This window comes from Osmerus mordax, chromosome 20, assembly GCF_038355195.1.
Source record: "Osmerus mordax isolate fOsmMor3 chromosome 20, fOsmMor3.pri, whole genome shotgun sequence".
Lineage (NCBI taxonomy): Eukaryota > Metazoa > Chordata > Actinopteri > Osmeriformes > Osmeridae > Osmerus > Osmerus mordax.
The window spans coordinates 5,712,185-5,731,685 of record NC_090069.1 but is presented as its reverse complement, the minus strand read 5'-3'; the positions used below and the strand labels follow the sequence as shown (position 1 = coordinate 5,731,685).

Here is a 19,501-nt window from a genome sequence, read left to right as displayed (position 1 = left end):
CAGAAAATGTGTAGAAGATGAAACATTAACAAAGCAAATATTATTTCATAGGAAAAGATAGATATGCAAGATATACAAGATAAGCAGGAAATGTTTGTTCCAGGGTAAGTTTTGCAATGGGGAGCCAATTTAGGAATTCTTCTGTGGCAAATCTGGACACTGGGGAGGGGGGGCTTGTAGTTTTGAGCAAAACGCTTTGATTGCACGTTTCTGAGATAACTGGAAAGTATTTGAAAAGTTGGAGGAGAATAGTGTTTTGATATATCCAAAAATGCATGTTATCCATTTCCTTCTTCCCTGATCCAAGGTTCACTTTGCTAGATAATTCCTCAGCAGCAGCTACTGCTCTCGGCTTGATATGCATGTTAAACAAGTATGTTTATCTTGCTATAAAAGTCCATAGGGGACACAGGAAGAGCACCCCTTCACGTTTCTGTAGAATCACACTTGACTACTGCTAAAAGACACTTAAAAAAACATCAACTTTGTTTTCATATTTTCAAGCATGCAGGCTACCAATAAGTATTTAAGCAATTAACCACGAGAGGGGTATCAAATGATGATCATAAATCGAGAAATCGATGCCATTCAATATCAGAACGATTGGAGTGGATGAGAGATACTGCAATAAAAAAAACTGCAACTGACGCAAGCACACCTCACAATTTCCCCAGAAATTGTACCCTCTCTAGGGAATTCTATAATGATTTATAGTATTATTAGCAGATTTTTTTAAGGAATTTTGATACAGAGGAGTCATTGACACTGGCAAACATATCACATTTAAACTCTCTAGATTGTGGATTGGTGTTTGAGATGTGTTTAAGCATGGGGGTGAGAGGGCAGAGGCCTTTTCATGCTGGTCTTTGGCATACCAATCTCTTGACAGCCATAGCATTACAGCAGCTGGAGTGGACACTTGAACCATCATTCAGTCACCACATGATGCACCACAGCACAGTGACCCACTAAACAGGACAGAATGGGTTTCAGGCAGGTTGCACACCTTGAGCCTTGATTTAGTTTGAGTATCTGCAGTAAAGGTTCAATGTTATTGCCATGTAAAAACATGAAATACACTTTTCTACTTCTTGAGTTGCAGCACAGAATATTTCTTTCAACAATGCAAGAAACTTGATGAGAACATGCCTGCAGTTTTCCAAGTCTTCAGGACATTGCCATCTAGTGAAATGGGAGTCAGGTGGCTGAGCGGTGAGGGAATCGGGCTAGTAATCCGAAGGTTGCCAGTTCGATTCCCGGTCATGCCAACTGATGTTGTGTCCTTGGGCAAGGCACTTCACCCTACTTGCCTCGGGGGAATGTCCCTGTACTTACTGTAAGTCGCTCTGGATAAGAGTGTCTGCTAAATGACTAAATTTAATGTAAATGTAAATGAACTAATTGTGGAATTATTCATATATGGTCACCATGGCTGGTATTTATTCCATCTTGAGTGTGCGTTTTCAGTGTGTATGAGCACATTTATCAGTGTGGGAAGGCGTCCACCGTCGTGGTGCAAAAGGTGGGTCACAATGACCCGAAGGCAGCGCAAGGGTTAAATCTCTTCATGTTAAGCGCATAGAGCAAACATTGGTTCATGCCAGACAGACTTTTTTTTCCAGTTCAGCCTCCTACGTGGAGTCGGCCTCATTTCCCAGGGTAAAGTATTCATCAGACGGCCCAAGATTACCTTTTCCCCTTGTCAGACCTTATCTTCTGATAAGGACCACTAATATAAAGGCCTGGTACCACTGCACTCCCACTGGATATCCCTTAGAATCCTGACTCCTCTAAGATCCCCTCACCATGACTACAGCCCAGCACCAGTTACTAGTATGGTTTGTTCTCCTGAGTCTGGTCTGCACCATTGAGGTAGGTGACTTCTGAAGCGATGATAGAGCTTATGTTTGTTCTTTGTCTCTGAGATGCTGGCGTTCTACCTGGGAACAGGAGAGAAAACGGAAGTGTTGTTCACGTTCTTTTCTTCAGGCTGTATTGAATGATATCCGCTACAGCGATCACTGGGCCTCATTCACCAAATGTTCTTACGAACAAATTTGTTCTCAAACCCCACTTACGCAGTTTTCATGAAGATCTTCTGGCATTCACTAATGTTTTCTTATTTGGGATTTGTTCTTAGGTAAGAACAGAATTTACGCACACCCAAGAGCACTCTTACGCACAATTGAGCTGACATGTTTGCGCAAAATAAGTATTTATACCTTTTTCGTCCGTTCTAATTTAAAATTGAATATTTCTCTCCTTTATAATTTTACAACTAATAATTTTCATAATTTTACACATATTTTTTTGTTTTGTTTTTATAAATACACACTACACTTACACTTCTGCTCATTTGTAAAGCACTTGGAATTTCCATTGTGTGTGAATTGTGCTAGGCCTATATAAATACAGTATTTTACAATCGCTATGACAATGTTTTCAATACTTTTTACAAGTTTCCTAAACTCTTGACACAGTTAGCACAACATCCATCTGTGTTGGCTATACAATTAACACATTTCTTGTTGCTCTGACACAAAATTCATAGAATAAACTCAAATCTTAAATGCTTGAACTTCTTTTACACACAAGCTCAACCAAGACCAAAACAATCGATTTTTACTGCCCATTTTACCAATGCTTTGACACTGTATGTTGGAACAGATAACATCATGTGGAAAAAGAACAATACAGAGAAGCACGAAGAAAGAAAGAATATGTAATGCCTGCACGAGGGAGAGGAAGACAAGTACCAGGACAAGGGAGAGGAATGGGGCAAGAGAGAGGAGTTAGAATGTGTGGTGGTGCTCAGAGAAGGGCTAGAGCTAGGGTAACTGATGAAATATAGTAAATGGCAGTTATATTGCATATTTATTGCAGTAATGTCTTGTTGCAACTGAAGCCTTTATTGCAGCAATTATGTTTCTGTCTTCTTTTTTTCAATACAGTAATCGTACATTCTATAAAGCTACTCTGAGATGGGTCATTCATTTTTTGTTCTGAATTTATGCAACAAAAGAAACAAAATGCATGCATTTACTAAACCCAACAAAACAAAATGTAAAGAGGCTTCAAAAGAAACTGCATTGCAAAACACAATCTATGATCCATATACTGTGAGACCTGACACATATACTGTATAATAGAATGCAGTTTCTGTAATTTCATCTGATGTTAGTGTTTTTTTATGACATGTGCTATGATTGATTAAATGTTCCTGTTGAAAGAGAACGTGTGTTAGTGTTTTGGTAGACATGGTGTATTGTTTAGTGTATTTTTGTGTTATGAAAATGAGTTTTCGAGTTTAGTTTACAATCTGTGATTTTTAGCATGAAATTAACAGTTTTGCCAATTGTGCGTGGTAGGTGTGTTGGTGCATTAAGAGTTAAGGAAACTTGTTAGATGTATTGAAAAGATAGCGATTGTAAAAAAACTGTAAACTAGCCTTGCTTTGCCTTCAATTCAAATCAATTATGTTAACAGGGAACGTTGCCATCCAATAATAGGTGACTTATCACGGTATTTATAGGCCCAAAGTAGGCTTATTCCGCACACTAGGACTTCACCACACAATTGCGTATTTATTGCTGCTGCAAAATTTTGCAGATCGTTCCCTGAGGAGGGAACACATCTTCCTTGACCATACTGATTTATTTGCAGAGAGCGACGAGTAGGCTACCTGTTGGAACGCTTTAGGCTACAAAGAGCAGTCCTCATGGATATTTGTAACAGTCAACTGATTTCTAAGCTATGTTTTTTTGCTTACAGTTTTTCTCAGTAGCTTTGGTGCATTTCTCACATCACTATTTACATTTGCACAACAGTTAATGCAGTTCTCAAAACAATTAGTACAAACTGAAAAACCTAGTTGATAACCTGCAAAAGCGTGTCACTTGCTCAAAATGGATAGCTCATTCCTCAAAAGCAAGTATTCATGTCAATGAAAGTGTCAGTGTCATCAAGATGAAAAGTCCTGACACCATTGTTTATGAACAAGATAGTCAAATGGCTTTGTCATGTTTTCATTATGACAGTTTACTCTGTAAATGTTTTCCAATGCAAAAAAGTCAGATCTTGGTGACACTACCTGAAAATGCTCAAGACAGCACTATATACTATTTGCACAGCTATTTGAAAAATACAGTAAAGTTACACATTACTGTATTTACGGAGGTAAATGAGTACAAGACACTGAATATGTATGTTTCACATTTTTACTGCATATGCTCTTTCCAATTCTAATTTGTTCACAGCATTGTGCAAACTAAAAAATACACCCTTATTTATAACAAAAATAAACTCCCTTTGGGTACAGCTGTGCACAACGGTAAACAATATTGCAATACAACATGCAACAACAACATCGAGATCCGCCTATGTACTTGGCCTCTTCTTCCTCTTCCCCTGTTTTGTCCCCTTCCTCCCCGCACCCTCACCCCTTTTCCTCGAGGCTGACCTTCCATTTCTGTGTCACAGTATTGTAGAAATGGTACACAGTATGTCCTGCTTGGTTCATATGTGCTTGTAAAGTGGGGGTTTATGGGACTCAGCTCTGACAGTGATTGTAGAGAAGTGGCTTATCATTGGCTGCAACTGATGCTTCACACACTCCTTCTCATCAGTGAAAGCTGAGATTCACCTGAGAGAAATTCTTCAATTTAGGAGACATTTTCAGGAAAAAATGTGTTTACATTTTTTTTAAACTTTGTAAAATTTGCTTGACAGATTTTGACAACTAGTTCAACATTTTTGTATATAATGACTCAAACAATGAAATGAGGACTATTAGTTTTATATAGAATGACTATTCAGCATTCACAAGTATAGTTAATTTTGACTGACATAAGCAAATGATAATGTTATAAAACAGCAGAGAGTTGTATGAAAGCAATTGATGCATGTCCAAACGCATTTGCAATTTGTTGGAAGGAATGAGAAACTGCTGCTATGATGTGCACAAATGACTACATGTTGTGGAGGTTGAACTAACTGTTGTGCAAATGTAAATAGTGATGTGAGAAATGCACCAAAGCGACTGAGAAAAACTGTAAGAATTCAGATTAAAGTTAAACCATTTATTTTTCACTTCATCAGTTCTGCACCCTTCTCCAGATACAGCGTTCACTGCATGAGTAATTGCATTCCATGCATCGGCTTTATTTACTGCTTTATCCACCGCTGACGCTATATATGCTGTGTCGTTTGTCGCTAACTTCTTGCAGCTGTACCTCCACTTCAGAATTACTAAAGTTTTTCTGTCTTTTGTCGAGGCCTCCACCGTTTTTACCACGTCTTTTGGAAATTTCTCTGAGTGTGCACACGGCCCTGCCATCGCATGCTCTTTTATGGGAATTAACGGGGCGTTTACCTATGCTAAATAGGAGCAACGGGGCACAAGCTTTAAACTTACGACATATTGGGATTCATCATTCTAAGAACACACCTGCGAACAATTCTGCTGTTTAAGAAAACGTCATGAATCACACATAGATTTCTCTTAGGAACTTTCTTAAGAACAAGTTTAAGAAATAACTTAGGAAGATATTGGTGAATGAGGTCCACTGTTAGTAGTGCCTGTTTAGCTTGGGTCAGAAGAGTATAGATGTTATGTACAGTAGAGATTATGTCAGGCTCAGTATAGGAGGTGTCATGTATAATTGAGATGTCATGTAGAGGTGTCATGTATAGTAGAATATAGATGTTGTGTACAGTAGAGGTGTCATGTACAGTTGAGATGTTATGTGGAGTTGTCCTGTATAGTAGAATATAGATGTTGTGTACAGTAGAGGTGTCATGTACAGTTGAGATGTTATGTGGAGTTGTCCTGTATAGTAGAATATAGATGTTGTGTACAGTAGAGGGGTCATGTACAGTAGGTCAGACGAGGTGTCAAGTGTAGTAGATGACATGTAATGGGCAGTAAGACTGTGAGGCTGACGGTAGGTTGTCCTGCTGGTCCATCCAGGTGCGGGCCGCTCCATTACTGGGGGAGTGGTCCACGGCTGGTCTCGTCCACCGGGCCAAACGTTCTTTGCTGTGGAGATGGAACACCCTGAAGCCTGTTGGAGCCAGCTGCAGGGAGCCCTCTGAGTGCGGAACCAAATACTGCAGGTAAATCTTGTGCCTATAAAAACACGGTTTGATTGCAATATGGGCTTGTATTTCATGCATGCTGTTTGCTTCCACAGGAGAAATGTCTGCAGTTTTCGTGTCTTTTCCTCTTAAACATCTGCAAGAAATGAATCTCAAGGCTAATCACCCAGTATGGAAGAAATATAATTTCAACCAAATAATGGAAAACTGGAGAACAATGACTGATTATGCATGAGCAGAGGAAGCGATGTCCAAAAACGAAACAGGAAAAATGCTGCTTTCTGAACTGTCTGGTTAACCATTCTCACACACTTACTGATCACAGTTTTGTACCAGGTACAGCATTGTCTCAAGCAAACAAGCTGTTGTCCCTGTACGTACCAAAGATCAATATCCACGTGTCTTATCAGTAACAGCACTAAACCACTGGATGTTACTTTATCTGTCTGATCTACAATGTTTGATGAAGGAAATACAGACATAACAGAAACAACTTGAAGTACATTGAGTTTATTGATATGCCGTTTGTAAAATGTGTGGCAATGGAGCCTGTATTTATTTGTAAATATGTTACATGCTGGAGAGATTGTAAATATTGTAAAACTTGTGCAGATGCATTTTTATGTTTGTAGAAAAAGTACAGTTCTTTTAACAGAGCAGAATTACGACATGCTAGATAAATACATATCCTGAAGCATTTAAGACAATAAAGATTATTTTGTTAAACAAACATGGGATACTGAATGGAGCAATAACATTAAAACCCAAAACAGTAATGAAGTATGAATAGGTAGAAGCCCCCAAATTCTAATTGCTGTAGTGTAGTGACAAATGTTCACATTCTAATTACGTCCACTGTTGTGTTTTTACAAATAGAAAACCTGCCAGTTACTCACTACAAAACTGACCACATCCTTACTTGGAGGTAAAATGTTCGATCAGGGTAAATTTTTTTCAGTGCAGAGGACTCATACATATATCAGTACATTACAGGATAACTTCTTCAATGTGTTCAACAATCAACCATTTTGTTGGCCTCACACTCTCATCATAACATCAGTGATCTGAATGCATTCATTCAAAAGTTCTCAGGAAACATGTATGCCTATAATTTCCTTAATTGATAAGTGGTTAGCTCGTTCAGTGGGTAACTAAACAAAGGACCAAATTTATCTTATGGCATCGAACACACCGATATGGATGTTCACTTGGAATTGCATACATAACTCATAGTGGCAATAAAATAAAATCAACTTATTTAACAACATTTTGACAAATCCCATCATCGGGCTGCTGAGCCTGCAAACCAGTAGTATAAAAATATTAAAAAGTGACATTACTGTGGTTGTGTAACAAGTACACTGGGCCACAGTGGAACAAAAGTGAACTTATTTTGTCACATTTCAAGATCTTGCTGACTGTCTGATATCATACAGTACAGTGCAATTTCATTAGCAATCTCTGACAGTCAGACCTGATCCTGACAGCCGGCCTATACGCTTGCCATCTATGAGATGGCAAGATCATACTGAAAATAAACTCCCCCAAATATCCTCACACACACATCATCACTTCAATCATCTCATACACACACACACACCCTAACACACAGTATCGTATCAATAATCTCTTAACCTCTTCCCTAAACCTTCACCATTATATCGGGTTTTTGGGTAAACTTTGTTTCAGTTTGAGCATTTCTTACTTGAAGTTTCTGTACGGTTGATTTGGAATCATTTGTCCTGTTTGCTGACAGACGGGATTCAGGGGGGGACACTATTCATGTCAAAACAGGTCTCCTATAAACATTTCAGAACTGTTGCCTTACAATTGGTTTCAAATAAAATTGGCATTTGAACTAAGCAATCAGATATACAATATGGAAATGTTAGAGAGTTAATGATAACATTAGAGTATATACACCTAGAACAGGAGGTTGACCTTTCAGTCACCTACTTATAATACTGTATATCATGTAGTGATTCCAAAGTTTGTGGCAGGTTATAGCAGAAATCTGACGTGTTCAGCCATGACTACACGGACTGTGGAGCTAGGATGAACCAAGCAGAGGCTGGCGCTCAGCAGGGGTGCTCTGGAGAAGGACAAGAGAAAAAAACAGCCAAAACATAGTTTGGTCTTCAAATCATGCAAAACAGTATACTTGCTATGTGTTATTTTGGAGTTGAAAAAATAATTATATCTAATCTAATCTATATATGAAAATATAATTAAATGTAATTATGAAGGGCTTGGGTGCTGGTGGAACAACATTAGAACAACAGAACACCTCACAAGCCTTCATACAGCTTTATGGCCGAGTTACCTACACCGTGACGACCTCTCACCTTGGGGACTTGCTGACGACACATCAGCATCATGAAAATGGCCCCGAGGAGGATCCCCACGCCAATCAGCATGAAGGGGACGTTGACCAACACGTTGCCCAGAGTGACCACCACCTGCACCTTTTTAGCGGACTCCTCGTCGATGACAACACTCTGCAGGGGAGTTGAAGGAAATCATGTTGACGTTCTACATCAGAGCTAGGAGAATTCTTTTGGCTGTGGAATACCTACATACCCCGTTGAATGTTTTGTTCTAGCCCAAGTTAAACCGTTTTCTATACAGGCATGGGTATTGAGGTTATTACCTCATTGAGAAACAGCACAGGAAACACCACTGTTCCGACATTTCCGGTTTGGCTATAATGAAAAGAAGTATCAACATTACGATGGGATACAAAAACAGGATAAGGGATTTTCACAACAGACATGTTTGACCTGTAACACCATAGTACTGACTAACAACAGAACACATTTTATTTAAAAAATACAAATAAAAAAAACGTATCACTTTATCGACACAAGGAAACTTTTATATTTATTTACAAAGCAATGTCTTTATAAACTTGTATCCTTGTTGAGTTGTAGATGTTCTGTCTATGATACATGCAGTCAGCTGACCCTGCCACGTCACCTCGAGTTGGCCAGAGTAGCTTTTATCTTTGTGCATCACTTACCTCCAACAAAATGGCTAATAAAGAAATAGCAATAAAGCATGTAAAATATCAAACGACTTTGGACTACACTTCAGAAGGTTTTTTTTTTTTTTTTTTTTTTTTTTTTTTGCAATTCAAATATTGTTTGTCACGTTGCTTTAAAACAGGGATATGCAAAGAGCCCAGCCTAAACAAAGAGTACAATGCCTTCAGACAACCATGATACAATTATAATTGTGCTTTTGTTCTTACTTACTCACCCTCTCTCTTAGACCCTCAATCTCTCTCTCTCTTATTTGATCTGTAGTTCTCTTAATTGTTTTGTTTAAATCCTGGCCATCTCTGAGCTTTGACTGTCCAAGGTTCAGTGATGATGGCATGATTGATCTACCATACTACTCATGACACGTCAGCAAAATGTTACGCTGTGAGGGAACCTTTTGTAAGAGGAATGCTAGAGATGGTCACAGAGAAGCGTTCCTGGGTCTATTTTGGAGATCGGCACTCGGGGTCAACTGAGCCTTCTCTGGTCAAAGCTGACCTCAAGGAATAAAAACAGGATTCCAACCAATCCAGGTCAACAAGAGACAACCAACCGTATGGTAACCGTCACAGGTCTAAACCACAAAACATGTGACCCTGCCCCCATCTCTCTGGAAAAAGCAGAGTTCAGAGAAACTGAGATGATTCATCGTCTCTCTGTAATGTCAGAGTTCAGAGGCCAAAATGTCTGGGTTTCACTTCCTGTGAAGTCAAAAAAATACTTCTGCCTTTTCCAATTCTGAATTGCTCAATTAGTGTCTTACAAAGTTCACCTCAACTAGTTCATAAGTCCCTTGTCTTTCCCCAAACTCATTGTCTGTGTAACAGATACCTTGCTTATGTTGGACAGTGGGATTGCCTACAAGGAAGACTTGGGCTGTTTCCCCATAAAGACTCGGGGAGTGGGTGTTTACATTTACATTTACATTTACATTTAGTCATTTAGCAGACGCTCTTATCCAGAGCGACTTACAGTAAGTACAGGGACATTCTCCCCGAAGCAAGTAGGGTGAAGTGCCTTGCCCAAGGACACAACGTCAGTTTGCATGACCGGGAATCGAACAGGCAACCTTCGGATTACTAGCCCGACTCCCTCACCGCTCAGCCAACTGACTGTTTACCTGAACGCGCTGATTTTCTCAACGAAGACGTTGACCTGGAGTCGTTTGGCCGCCTGTAGGATCACACCTGTGAGCTGGGAGGACACAGCACAACTGTTTCATTTCACCTTTTAAGAAACAAATGTCTCATTCCCATTGAAAATATGTCATTAGAACTATTAGCTTTAAATACATCCATTGAAGTTGAATAGAGTCCTTAAATATCCGTGTGATGTTTCCAAAGGAGTTACAGTAAACCTGATCAGTCAATAAATGAATGATGCGCTTGGAGCAATATCAAACTCTTCCCGCCTTGGACTCTCATAGTAAGAGACCTTAGGTCCTCATGGACTTTGAACAGGCAGCAAAAGCTTTCACAGTTTCATACACTAAATAAATGCCAGTTCTCCATGAGGTTAGTCTGACTTCGAACACGGGTCAGGTAGACATTGTATATGATATAAAAAATAAAAATAAACAGTTAATCTTTATTATGTCTGCACCCTGAGTGTCCAAGCCAGCTCCCTTGCCAACATCAACAATAGTGCTATAAAACTGGGTTTATCAGGGGGGCAACTCCAACATGCTCCACAGCAGTGTGGGTGTTTCTCACCTTGTTACATGGAAAGTATGGAGCGATTACTTGAACATTTCGATACCTTATTGATATGTTTCCATTTTATATATTGTAATTTATAACCAATGATTATTATTAAAAAGGCACTTGTACCAAATCACATTATGACACATAATTAGCTGACAGCATCTAACAAAAGCCCACACTCCCAACAACGAAACAAAAAAAATATATAGATATAAAAATATAGTTATTAAGATAACGTGTTAAAATGCACCTCTCACAATTTGCAACCGCCTTCCATCCCCTCAAGCCAATGGGCTGAGGCTGAGGAAATGTTGAACTGTGGGAATGTGTTGGTGGGTCGTTCCCCCCCTCTAGTGGTAACACAAGGATACTACCGGTTCATGTTCACAGTGGAGGGCTCTTACTGGGTTCACGTCGATAGTGGTCTGATGCCGCTCCTTGTTAGGATACATCCCAAAGACACCGTTGATGTACTTCTCATCTGCCTGGTAGAAATGTGGCGACGACATGATAATAGGCGCCCCTAGGGGTGAGATGAGACCACATCCCAGTTACCTCCCAGACCTCAACCATTCGAATGGCACAACGGATCCGACAGCATTATTCTTTGTACTTTCAACAAGGATTATTTCAGGCATTTTAAAATAGTCCGATATGAACCCCATCATGAAGCTCGTCGAGTAGAAGAGCGTAAACGGAGGCTCCAGAAGCCGTGTCTCACCCTGCTTGCAGACACTGACGTTGAGCAGACCCGAGGACAGACATTTCCCCTGGGGCACACAAAAGCCTGCGTTGTCAGGGTTCACCGTTGGGCTGGCAAACACCCGGCTGGGTGGCACGAACCGGTAGCCGGGGAGGCCCCTCACACTCACCTCCTCCTCGAACGTGGCAAACAGAGACCTGACGAAGGGAGACACGGTCTAACACACACATCTTTGTAGAATCCAAACAAGTGTTCCCCAATATGGGGGTTGAGTTTACCTCAGCTACCAGCCACTAGCTCTCAGGTCACACAGCTAGTGCTTGATGCACATTCACAATCCTCATTGACTTTATACAGTTTTGACTTTCTCGCCATGTTTATTCCATGAGTCAGCAATGTGTCTTATACACAACAATAAACAGCCTGAAGAGCTTCCAAAGCTGGGTTTCAGTAAACTAAAAGCTTATCTTAAGTATTGACCTCATTCCACAGGATAATGCCAGACTGGCCGTGTCCTTAATCCAAGTTGCAGGCCTGGATACATTTAATTTGGGCAAACGGAACACTAGAAATCCCACTGGCTATGTGAGGCATGAACTCGGAGATGTTCATGTCAAAGATGGAGGGAAATAAACCAGACCAGGGGTCACACACTTTTAGTAACACTAAATTTAACTGCCTTTGGGGAGGTAGCAGAATCCTCTCAGAAGTGGTGTCCCACAAAGTGCGTTGGGTAACCGAGTTACAGAGTGCTGGGTTGTCGGAGGTGTGAGGGAGTTGAAACGGCGCCTGGACTCCCACCTGCAGAGGTCCGACGAGAACATGTAGAGCGTCTCGTTCTTGGTGATGACAGGATGGAAGGAGGCACCGTTGGTGCCGTTGATCATGTTGCACTCGTACGTGGACCACCACGGCAGAGAGCTGACCAGGGAAGGAGATCAACAAGCACACGTCAACTCCACTTATCTTCCCTCAGTCTAAAAACTTCTTCGTCCATTTTGAATTTCTCAATGAAATACTTTCTGAAGTGACCCTCATTCTGCAATTGACAGTACATCCTATGGTGTAACACGGTGCCTAGTGTTACAACAAGATTGTTTGTTATTGATGAGACTGCCCCTCATCAATTATTATATTCTCAGGAGCTTGAACTTTACGAGAGACTTTACCTTTGACCTTTCCACTGCTCCACCTTGGCAAAGTCCCTATAATCCTGTTGGCCAGTCCGGAAAACATACTCCCCGTCATTGGTCGCGTTTGTCTGAGCGAGGAGAAAAAAACAAAAGAACACACTTCAAAACGATGCCTCTGTTTAAAATGAGTAGAAAAGTATCAACACCGAAGTTATAACTGCGTAATATGTCATCAAAAACAAGGCACTGATTTAGAAGCAGTTTGTTGATATTGTGAATCTTGTATAAAGCGTGAATAGAAGTTCAAAGCACACCTTGTAGAAGAGGCCAAACACATCATCTAAATCAGGCTGGAACAATTTGAGAGCCTTGAGCAATCCATCCTCATATCCCCACAGTAGCTCTCCAACAGTGTGTGTGCTGAACAGTCCAATATTATTGGACTTCATGTACGCCATGATGAGATTGGCTATGATCGAATTATTCTTGAATTTCTCCATGACGGTCTAGGAACAAACACAAATATAACAGGCTGCTTAAAATTCCTGCAGAAAAGCGTCGAGTGCATTAGACAGATCCTCCATGTAACCATCATGTCACAGTGTTCAACTTGAAAAGAGATGCATGGTTTTACTTTACACATAAGCAAGAGTGCTCCTGCAAACCTACCAACGCTGGGATGTTCACTGTCCTCATTAAGTCACTTTCTAGGCCTATGGACATGTTGGCCTCAAATATGTAGGTCTTTGTATTCACAGCCGATACTTTCGTCCCGTTCTCGAGAAAGGTAATGTTCTCCATGGGCCGATACTCCCTGTGTGAGTTAACGAAAGTTAGGATAGTTGGTTATGGAAAAATATGCTGATATAGCATACTTGGGTAATGTGCTGGTGAGGCAGACTAGAAAAGAACATAAAACAGAACGATAACGTTTTTAAAATGTCATTGACCTAGTAAACAAATGCAGAACCAGTGGCGTATTTGAAAACCTTCCGTGCTGTTCATATGATGGTATAGTTATTGATATAAAAGATACTCAGTAAGGTCTTTTAAGACTACTGTACAATGGGGCCGCAAATAACGGGTGAAAGTGTGAAAGGGAGGAATCACATGACTGCTGCAACGAAACAATTGCACAATAAAAGTGCTTGTCATCCCTAACAACCACAGTTAGTCTTGGTTCCCTTCCATATCCCTGCAAATGTTGTTGTTCAAACCCTGTTCCACAGTCACTTGCCCCTGAATACAAGTAAACGTGCATGGATCAATCGAGACTGAATAAAATATTCCCTCTTGCCTTTTGTAAGGCGATTCCATATATTCCTGTTATATCAACAAGGAGGCTGTGAATTGAACATGAAGTGCAAGAGAATGAGAGAAGTCAATGAAGGGTGCACTGTACAGAGGACAATTAGAGTTTAGGTGATACTTCTCATCTCACCTGTATGTGTAGGGTCCTATCTCAACCACAGCAGGCCTGTCTCCATCAAGCACCTCTAACGGATTGGTCAAATTAAAGAAGTAGAACTGCATGTAGACAGGAGGAGGGGGGTTTTCCCACGCATCGAACGCCTCAGTTCCATTTCTCAGCACGATTTCCTGGGGATCCGCGTGCAGTACGTCAGTCCATATAAACGAGCTAGCAACTACATCTGTGGCTCACATTCAATACAAGATAGGTTCTGCAGATAAAACATATCTGGTATTTGATCCTGATTAATAGCCATACAATACTTGCACTTGGAACACTTGTTTTGGTTGGTTCCAAGCCATTATGGCACTCGATTGCATGAAAAAGTATTCAATCATGCTAGATTTAACGCCTAAATCATACCAGATGTGACCAAGTCAATGAATAGCACTAGTTTAAAACAATACATGTGTACAACCAAAATGACTAGTTCGTGGCTACAACACACAGCTGTATTACAAAATTACTCATTTAAAACAGTGGGTTGTAGATAGCGACCATGAAAAGCTAATTTTTATGAACATTTAGCTTCACTGAAAAGCTGTCAACTAGTTCTAGCTTAGTGCTAGAGCTAGTAGTTGGATAGCATTAGCTTACTGTACTCTTACCTTTTCGATTCTCGAGTACAATACATTTTGGAAAACCTCTGCCAATACTAAAGAAATTCCTGTTATTAAAAGTAGAATGGAAATGAATCCGACACTGTAAATGCAGCAAAATTTCATTGACATGGCTGAGAAGTTGCGTTGCCCTTTAGCTTGGGTGCTTGTATTGTCACCCAGATGACGCTTTAGTTTTGTTTTGACAAGAACGCAAAGATTGTTTCCATAAACGAGAAGACTAAAACCGCCCCTAATTCTGTCTCATTACAACGGTAACTCTTTTTGGTCCAGTCTTCTATAGATTATACTGTGCTTTTTCCTAAACTATCTAAGGTACAGTCTTGCGCAGAACATGTTCCATAAACCACCAAGAAGGGTTAAGGCTATGATAGGATCATCAACGTAAGCGAATAAGTAAAAAAACAAAGGTGTTAAGATGCATTTAGCCGACGACTAACCACCATCTTTGCCTCACGTGACACATCACCTATGCAACTTGTTTACACGTCACGATCACGATATCATGCCTTTTCCAGAGAATGTCTAATATATCCTTAAACAGGCTCTGCTTTTTCCTTAAAATAGTCTACTAATACAAAGCTAAGATCAGGTTGTGTTCACGTGTAACACAACCACTAGCCTGTATGTATTAATTTATCGTGTTTAGAACAGTCAGTAGGCCAAGAAGTCAGGAGGTAAAAATGATAGAATATTAAGTGGATCATATTGCGTTCCCTCTACTATCAACCTTTCCACTAGATGGAAGTATTTGCACATTTTGTAACAATCAATACTGCATTTGTATCACAATATAATTTGTTTCAACTGGAAACCAAATTCGAAACCACATCCAATTTCCTATTTCCGTTGGGACTATAAGAACATTTAAGTGGAGATACAAATGTGATATACATAAATCACATTTGTTAACATAAATCACAAAAAAGCATGTATTTGATGGCCCTTATACTGTAAAGTAAGGATTATTGTCCATGATCCAGATAATTTGAATTATGCATTAGCCTACTCTCTTCTGATATAGGCTCATGTAAGTGAAATGTGGCAACTACGCTATTGTTTTCTGTACTTTTCAGATCGAAGAAGTCTTGATTGAATCAGAGATCAAGGCAGCGAATTTAATTGGCAGCTAGCTCACCTGATGCAGAGCTGTGCCGCAACAAGGGGTCACATTCCAACGTGCACGAGGCAGAGGAGAAATAGCAGCACATTGGTCACCAGATTTGCTTCAATTTAGACACCGGGTGTGTTGATCGCTGAAAAACACAATGGCTATCAAGAAGAGTAAAACGGTCGCTCTTGAAGGACGCGGTGATTTGACTTCATTATTTTCTTTGATGGGAAGGTATGCTCCGGCAGCGGCTTTGACTGTTTTTGCCATGTTGTCCTTATGGGCTGCATTCATCATATACAGAACCATAAGCAGTAGAAGAAGAAAGGCTGGTAGCAACGTGCTTGTAACGGAGAAAGACGCAGTAAACCCAGAAGGGATAACACCGATAGAAGAGGAAACCGAGTCGAGTGTGGAGTCAACAGGTAAAGATGCAATTTAGTTCATAGCCTTATGCAGTTTATACCATTTTAAAATTGATACAATATCAATGACGTCTGCAGATTTTGTACTGGGGTTGATAATGTGTTCTGCGTGGTGAGGTAAACTGTTGCGATGTAGGCGTTCAAACCTGCACACGTGCTTAAGTATATCAATGTTATAATGCTTGTCGTTGCCTGTGACTGAAAGTACACGTTGCAGTATTTTTTTAAATGAGTTAGGCTAAGCCAATACGTGAAACCACAAGCCGTACAATAAATCTCCATCCTTATCAAATCGGAAAACATTTGAAATGGTTTTGAGCGTTGTAATGTATCCAGTAGCCCTGTTAATGCGCGTCCCTATTTTCATCATTCTGTTCCAGAGCCCAGTGATGAGGGGCTGCCAGAGATGATGTGTAGCAAAAGTGAAAGCAATCTTATGGAGACCAATAGGAGTAGTGATGCCTCAGAAGATGACGATGCTGATTGGCTGCCCCTTGAAGAGAATGATCCTGGCTTTTTACCTGAACACAACAGTGAACCGCCAGAGAGGTGTCCTAGACCTAACCAGGCTATCCATAATTCAGACCAACAGGAGCCAGCCAGTGACTGTTCCTTAAGTGGCAAGACCAATGAAACTGGATGTCTATCCAGGATGGAAGTGCAGTGTCAATCTCAGCACAGTCTGAAAGAGTTTAGCCTGTGTTGGCGTTGTGAAAGTACTGACACAGAGGAGCCAGGAATACACCATCCCCATGCTTTAGACAAAGGAGAGCCGGAGGAAGGACCTGATCATCTCCCAGAGCTGGAGAATGGCGACGGTGATCTCGAAGGACTTCAACATGGCCAGGTATATGTGAATCAGGAAGTGGAGATTTCCAGTCATGAGTTGACGGCAAAGGAGAAGGCCTGGAAGACTGGTGCCATTGTGGAGGATGGTAGTCCCCATATTCCACATGTCAACAGAGACCAGCTTATGCATTTATGTGTGGAATATGTTAAACAATGTGAAGTGTTAGATGCGTACTTGCCTGATGAGTGTGTCAACGACCCAATAAGTCAACACATTGATTGGCCTGAGGTGGTGATTGGCCCCCAAGAACCACTGGTTGACCAACCACGACTGAAGGACAAGCCATATGAAAGTCTGGAAGAAGATCCCAACCAGGACAGTCTTCATGTCAATGTGATCGATCAACTGAACCAGCTCTTGGAAGAAAGTGATAGAAATAGTCTTGTTCAGTTGAGTGCGCCAATGGAGGTTCATAATGGTCTTATTGATGAAATGGGTGAGCAGATATTTGAGCCTAGAGTGACCGGTTTTAACAATCAACTGAGTGAGCTGACAGAGGCTAGAGTTACAGTTACCAGTATGGTTGATCAATTTATGGAACCAACAAGGGGGAGAAATCCTCTTGTGGTGTTTGAGAAAGTAGAGATGGTTAAGAGCTTGGATACCGAGGAAGAGGTATGTTATGAGAAGACGGAGATCAACATCATGGAGGCCACAATGGATAACAATGAATGGATGACTGTCGACATCACAGAGGAGACCATGAGGATAGTCCCTTTAATGACCAACTCGCCCTTGGCAGCCCTACCTGCGAGGAAATGCCTTCAAGGAGATGAACAGGACACCAATAATATGCCAGGGGATATGAATGACCCGGGTTCAACCGATGGAGACGAAGGGAATAAGAAGGTTCTGGTTGTTCAGCCCCTCCCCCAAATGATCCACGTGCGCTTCAGTGTGCACTACCTCACCACATCCCCTTGCCAAGTCCTGGCCGTGACGGGCGACCAGAAGGAGCTAGGGAGCTGGAAGAGCTATGTTCCACTGGAGAGGGCCAAGGATGGGTTCTGGGCCAACTCAGTCAGCCTGCCTGCGGACAGCCAGGTGGAGTGGAAGTTCGTCCTTGTGGAGGATGGTTGGGTCAAACGATGGGAGGAATGCAGCAATCGCCACCTGGAGACAGGCCATGGGCAAGACGTTCATGTTCGCAAGTGGTGGGGCTACCTCTGAGGAAAAGACAGGGATGTAAAATGTAATAACCCAGTTAAATTTCAGTGAACTTATTTACTTCCTATTGAAAATGGTTCAAACTCGGTTTAATTTGTTTTAGCAGCCTAGTTTACTTACATAAACGTCCTTTTGAAATGATTCAAGGGTTTACATCAGTGCAACTTTCGAGGACAATTAGAATCATATTTTTATACAGAAAGGTTTCCTAATTCAATGCCTTTTACTTGGGGATAACCATGCTTTAGCAATAATACAAATATATGCAATTTGCACCTCTTAATGTCAGTTACTGCTTGTGGAGTTCCAGTACAAAGCTTGAATTAAACTCCTGTACAGCAATCAATAATGCACAAGAGGCACTTTTGAAAATTGCAATAATAATCCCAGCTATAATTACTGAGGGGAGTAACGGGTATATCCTATTTTATTACTTAAACTGTGCTTGTTTTGCCACTTCACTAAGTCAGCGTTTTGATATTCATGTTTTTCCAAGTTTCCTTTTTGTTTAAATTCATGTTCTGTCCTTGCAGGTTTGATTGTGGTGCCTACACCTTGGTGTTAAAATTCTTGCTGTTTATTTTTTTCATTTTTGAAAAGTTGTCACTTTATTTTTTTTCTCTCTCTCTTTGAACACTAATTTATAGAATTGTCTCGAGCTAATGTTCTCCTAAAATTATGCAATATTGTGGTGTCATGCTACTCTTGTGTCCTTAAGGTGAAGTTGTAGTGTGTGTGTGTGTGTGTGTGTGTATTCAATAAAAACTATTTTACATGAATGCCAATGCTGATTTCTTGACAAAAATATTGCTTTTGTTGAGTGCATCTTCAAACTAGATATGAAATGCATTGCTTTAATGTAACTAACTGGTTCTATTTCACTAACCTTTTTATGGGATGGAACACTGCATCAATAGGCAATTTGTAAATGTATAAAGGGTTTTCTCCTTATTTCAAAGTGTAATAGGAAACATGTTGAAACAAATAATAGTTAACAATAGACATCAACTTGTCTTAGGCCTTTCAAAGTATTCAGTGGCCAGTATAACCACCCTTTTCAGAGCTGCCCATCCATAGAAGTAGTGTCTTTATTTTGTTCATTTTAGCTGAAGCAGACATCACAGCTTCGCAGATGCTGTTCAAATTGTTTCACCTCACTGAAAATCTGTCTCAAGTTCTCA

General features: G+C 40.6%; 3 protein-coding genes across 3 annotated transcripts; 2 read left to right on the top strand and 1 right to left on the bottom strand.

Moving 5' to 3' along the window:
* The first annotated feature begins 1,806 nt into the window (after window positions 1–1,806).
* Window positions 1,807–6,612, top strand: LOC136964194 (liver-expressed antimicrobial peptide 2). The gene is made up of 3 exons (XM_067258195.1): window positions 1,807–1,872; window positions 5,969–6,114; window positions 6,192–6,612. The coding sequence occupies exons 1-3, from the start codon at window positions 1,807–1,809 to the stop codon at window positions 6,226–6,228; spliced, it is 249 nt and encodes an 82-aa protein (XP_067114296.1). The 3' UTR covers window positions 6,229–6,612.
* On the bottom strand, window positions 6,591–15,196 carry scarb2c (scavenger receptor class B, member 2c). The gene is made up of 12 exons (XM_067258194.1): window positions 14,756–15,196; window positions 14,118–14,275; window positions 13,346–13,490; window positions 12,991–13,182; window positions 12,713–12,804; window positions 12,345–12,464; window positions 11,562–11,740; window positions 11,245–11,363; window positions 10,258–10,331; window positions 8,747–8,798; window positions 8,442–8,594; window positions 6,591–8,188 (listed from the first exon to the last, which is right to left on the bottom strand). The coding sequence occupies exons 1-12, from the start codon at window positions 14,876–14,878 to the stop codon at window positions 8,147–8,149; spliced, it is 1,449 nt and encodes a 482-aa protein (XP_067114295.1). The 5' UTR covers window positions 14,879–15,196; the 3' UTR covers window positions 6,591–8,146.
* Window positions 15,197–16,032: 836 nt separating this feature from the next.
* stbd1 (starch binding domain 1) lies at window positions 16,033–19,090 on the top strand. The gene is made up of 2 exons (XM_067258487.1): window positions 16,033–16,303; window positions 16,684–19,090. Exons 1-2 carry the CDS (start codon window positions 16,036–16,038, stop codon window positions 18,321–18,323), a joined length of 1,908 nt encoding a protein of 635 aa, XP_067114588.1. The 5' UTR covers window positions 16,033–16,035; the 3' UTR covers window positions 18,324–19,090.
* The last annotated feature ends 411 nt before the right edge of the window (window positions 19,091–19,501 follow it).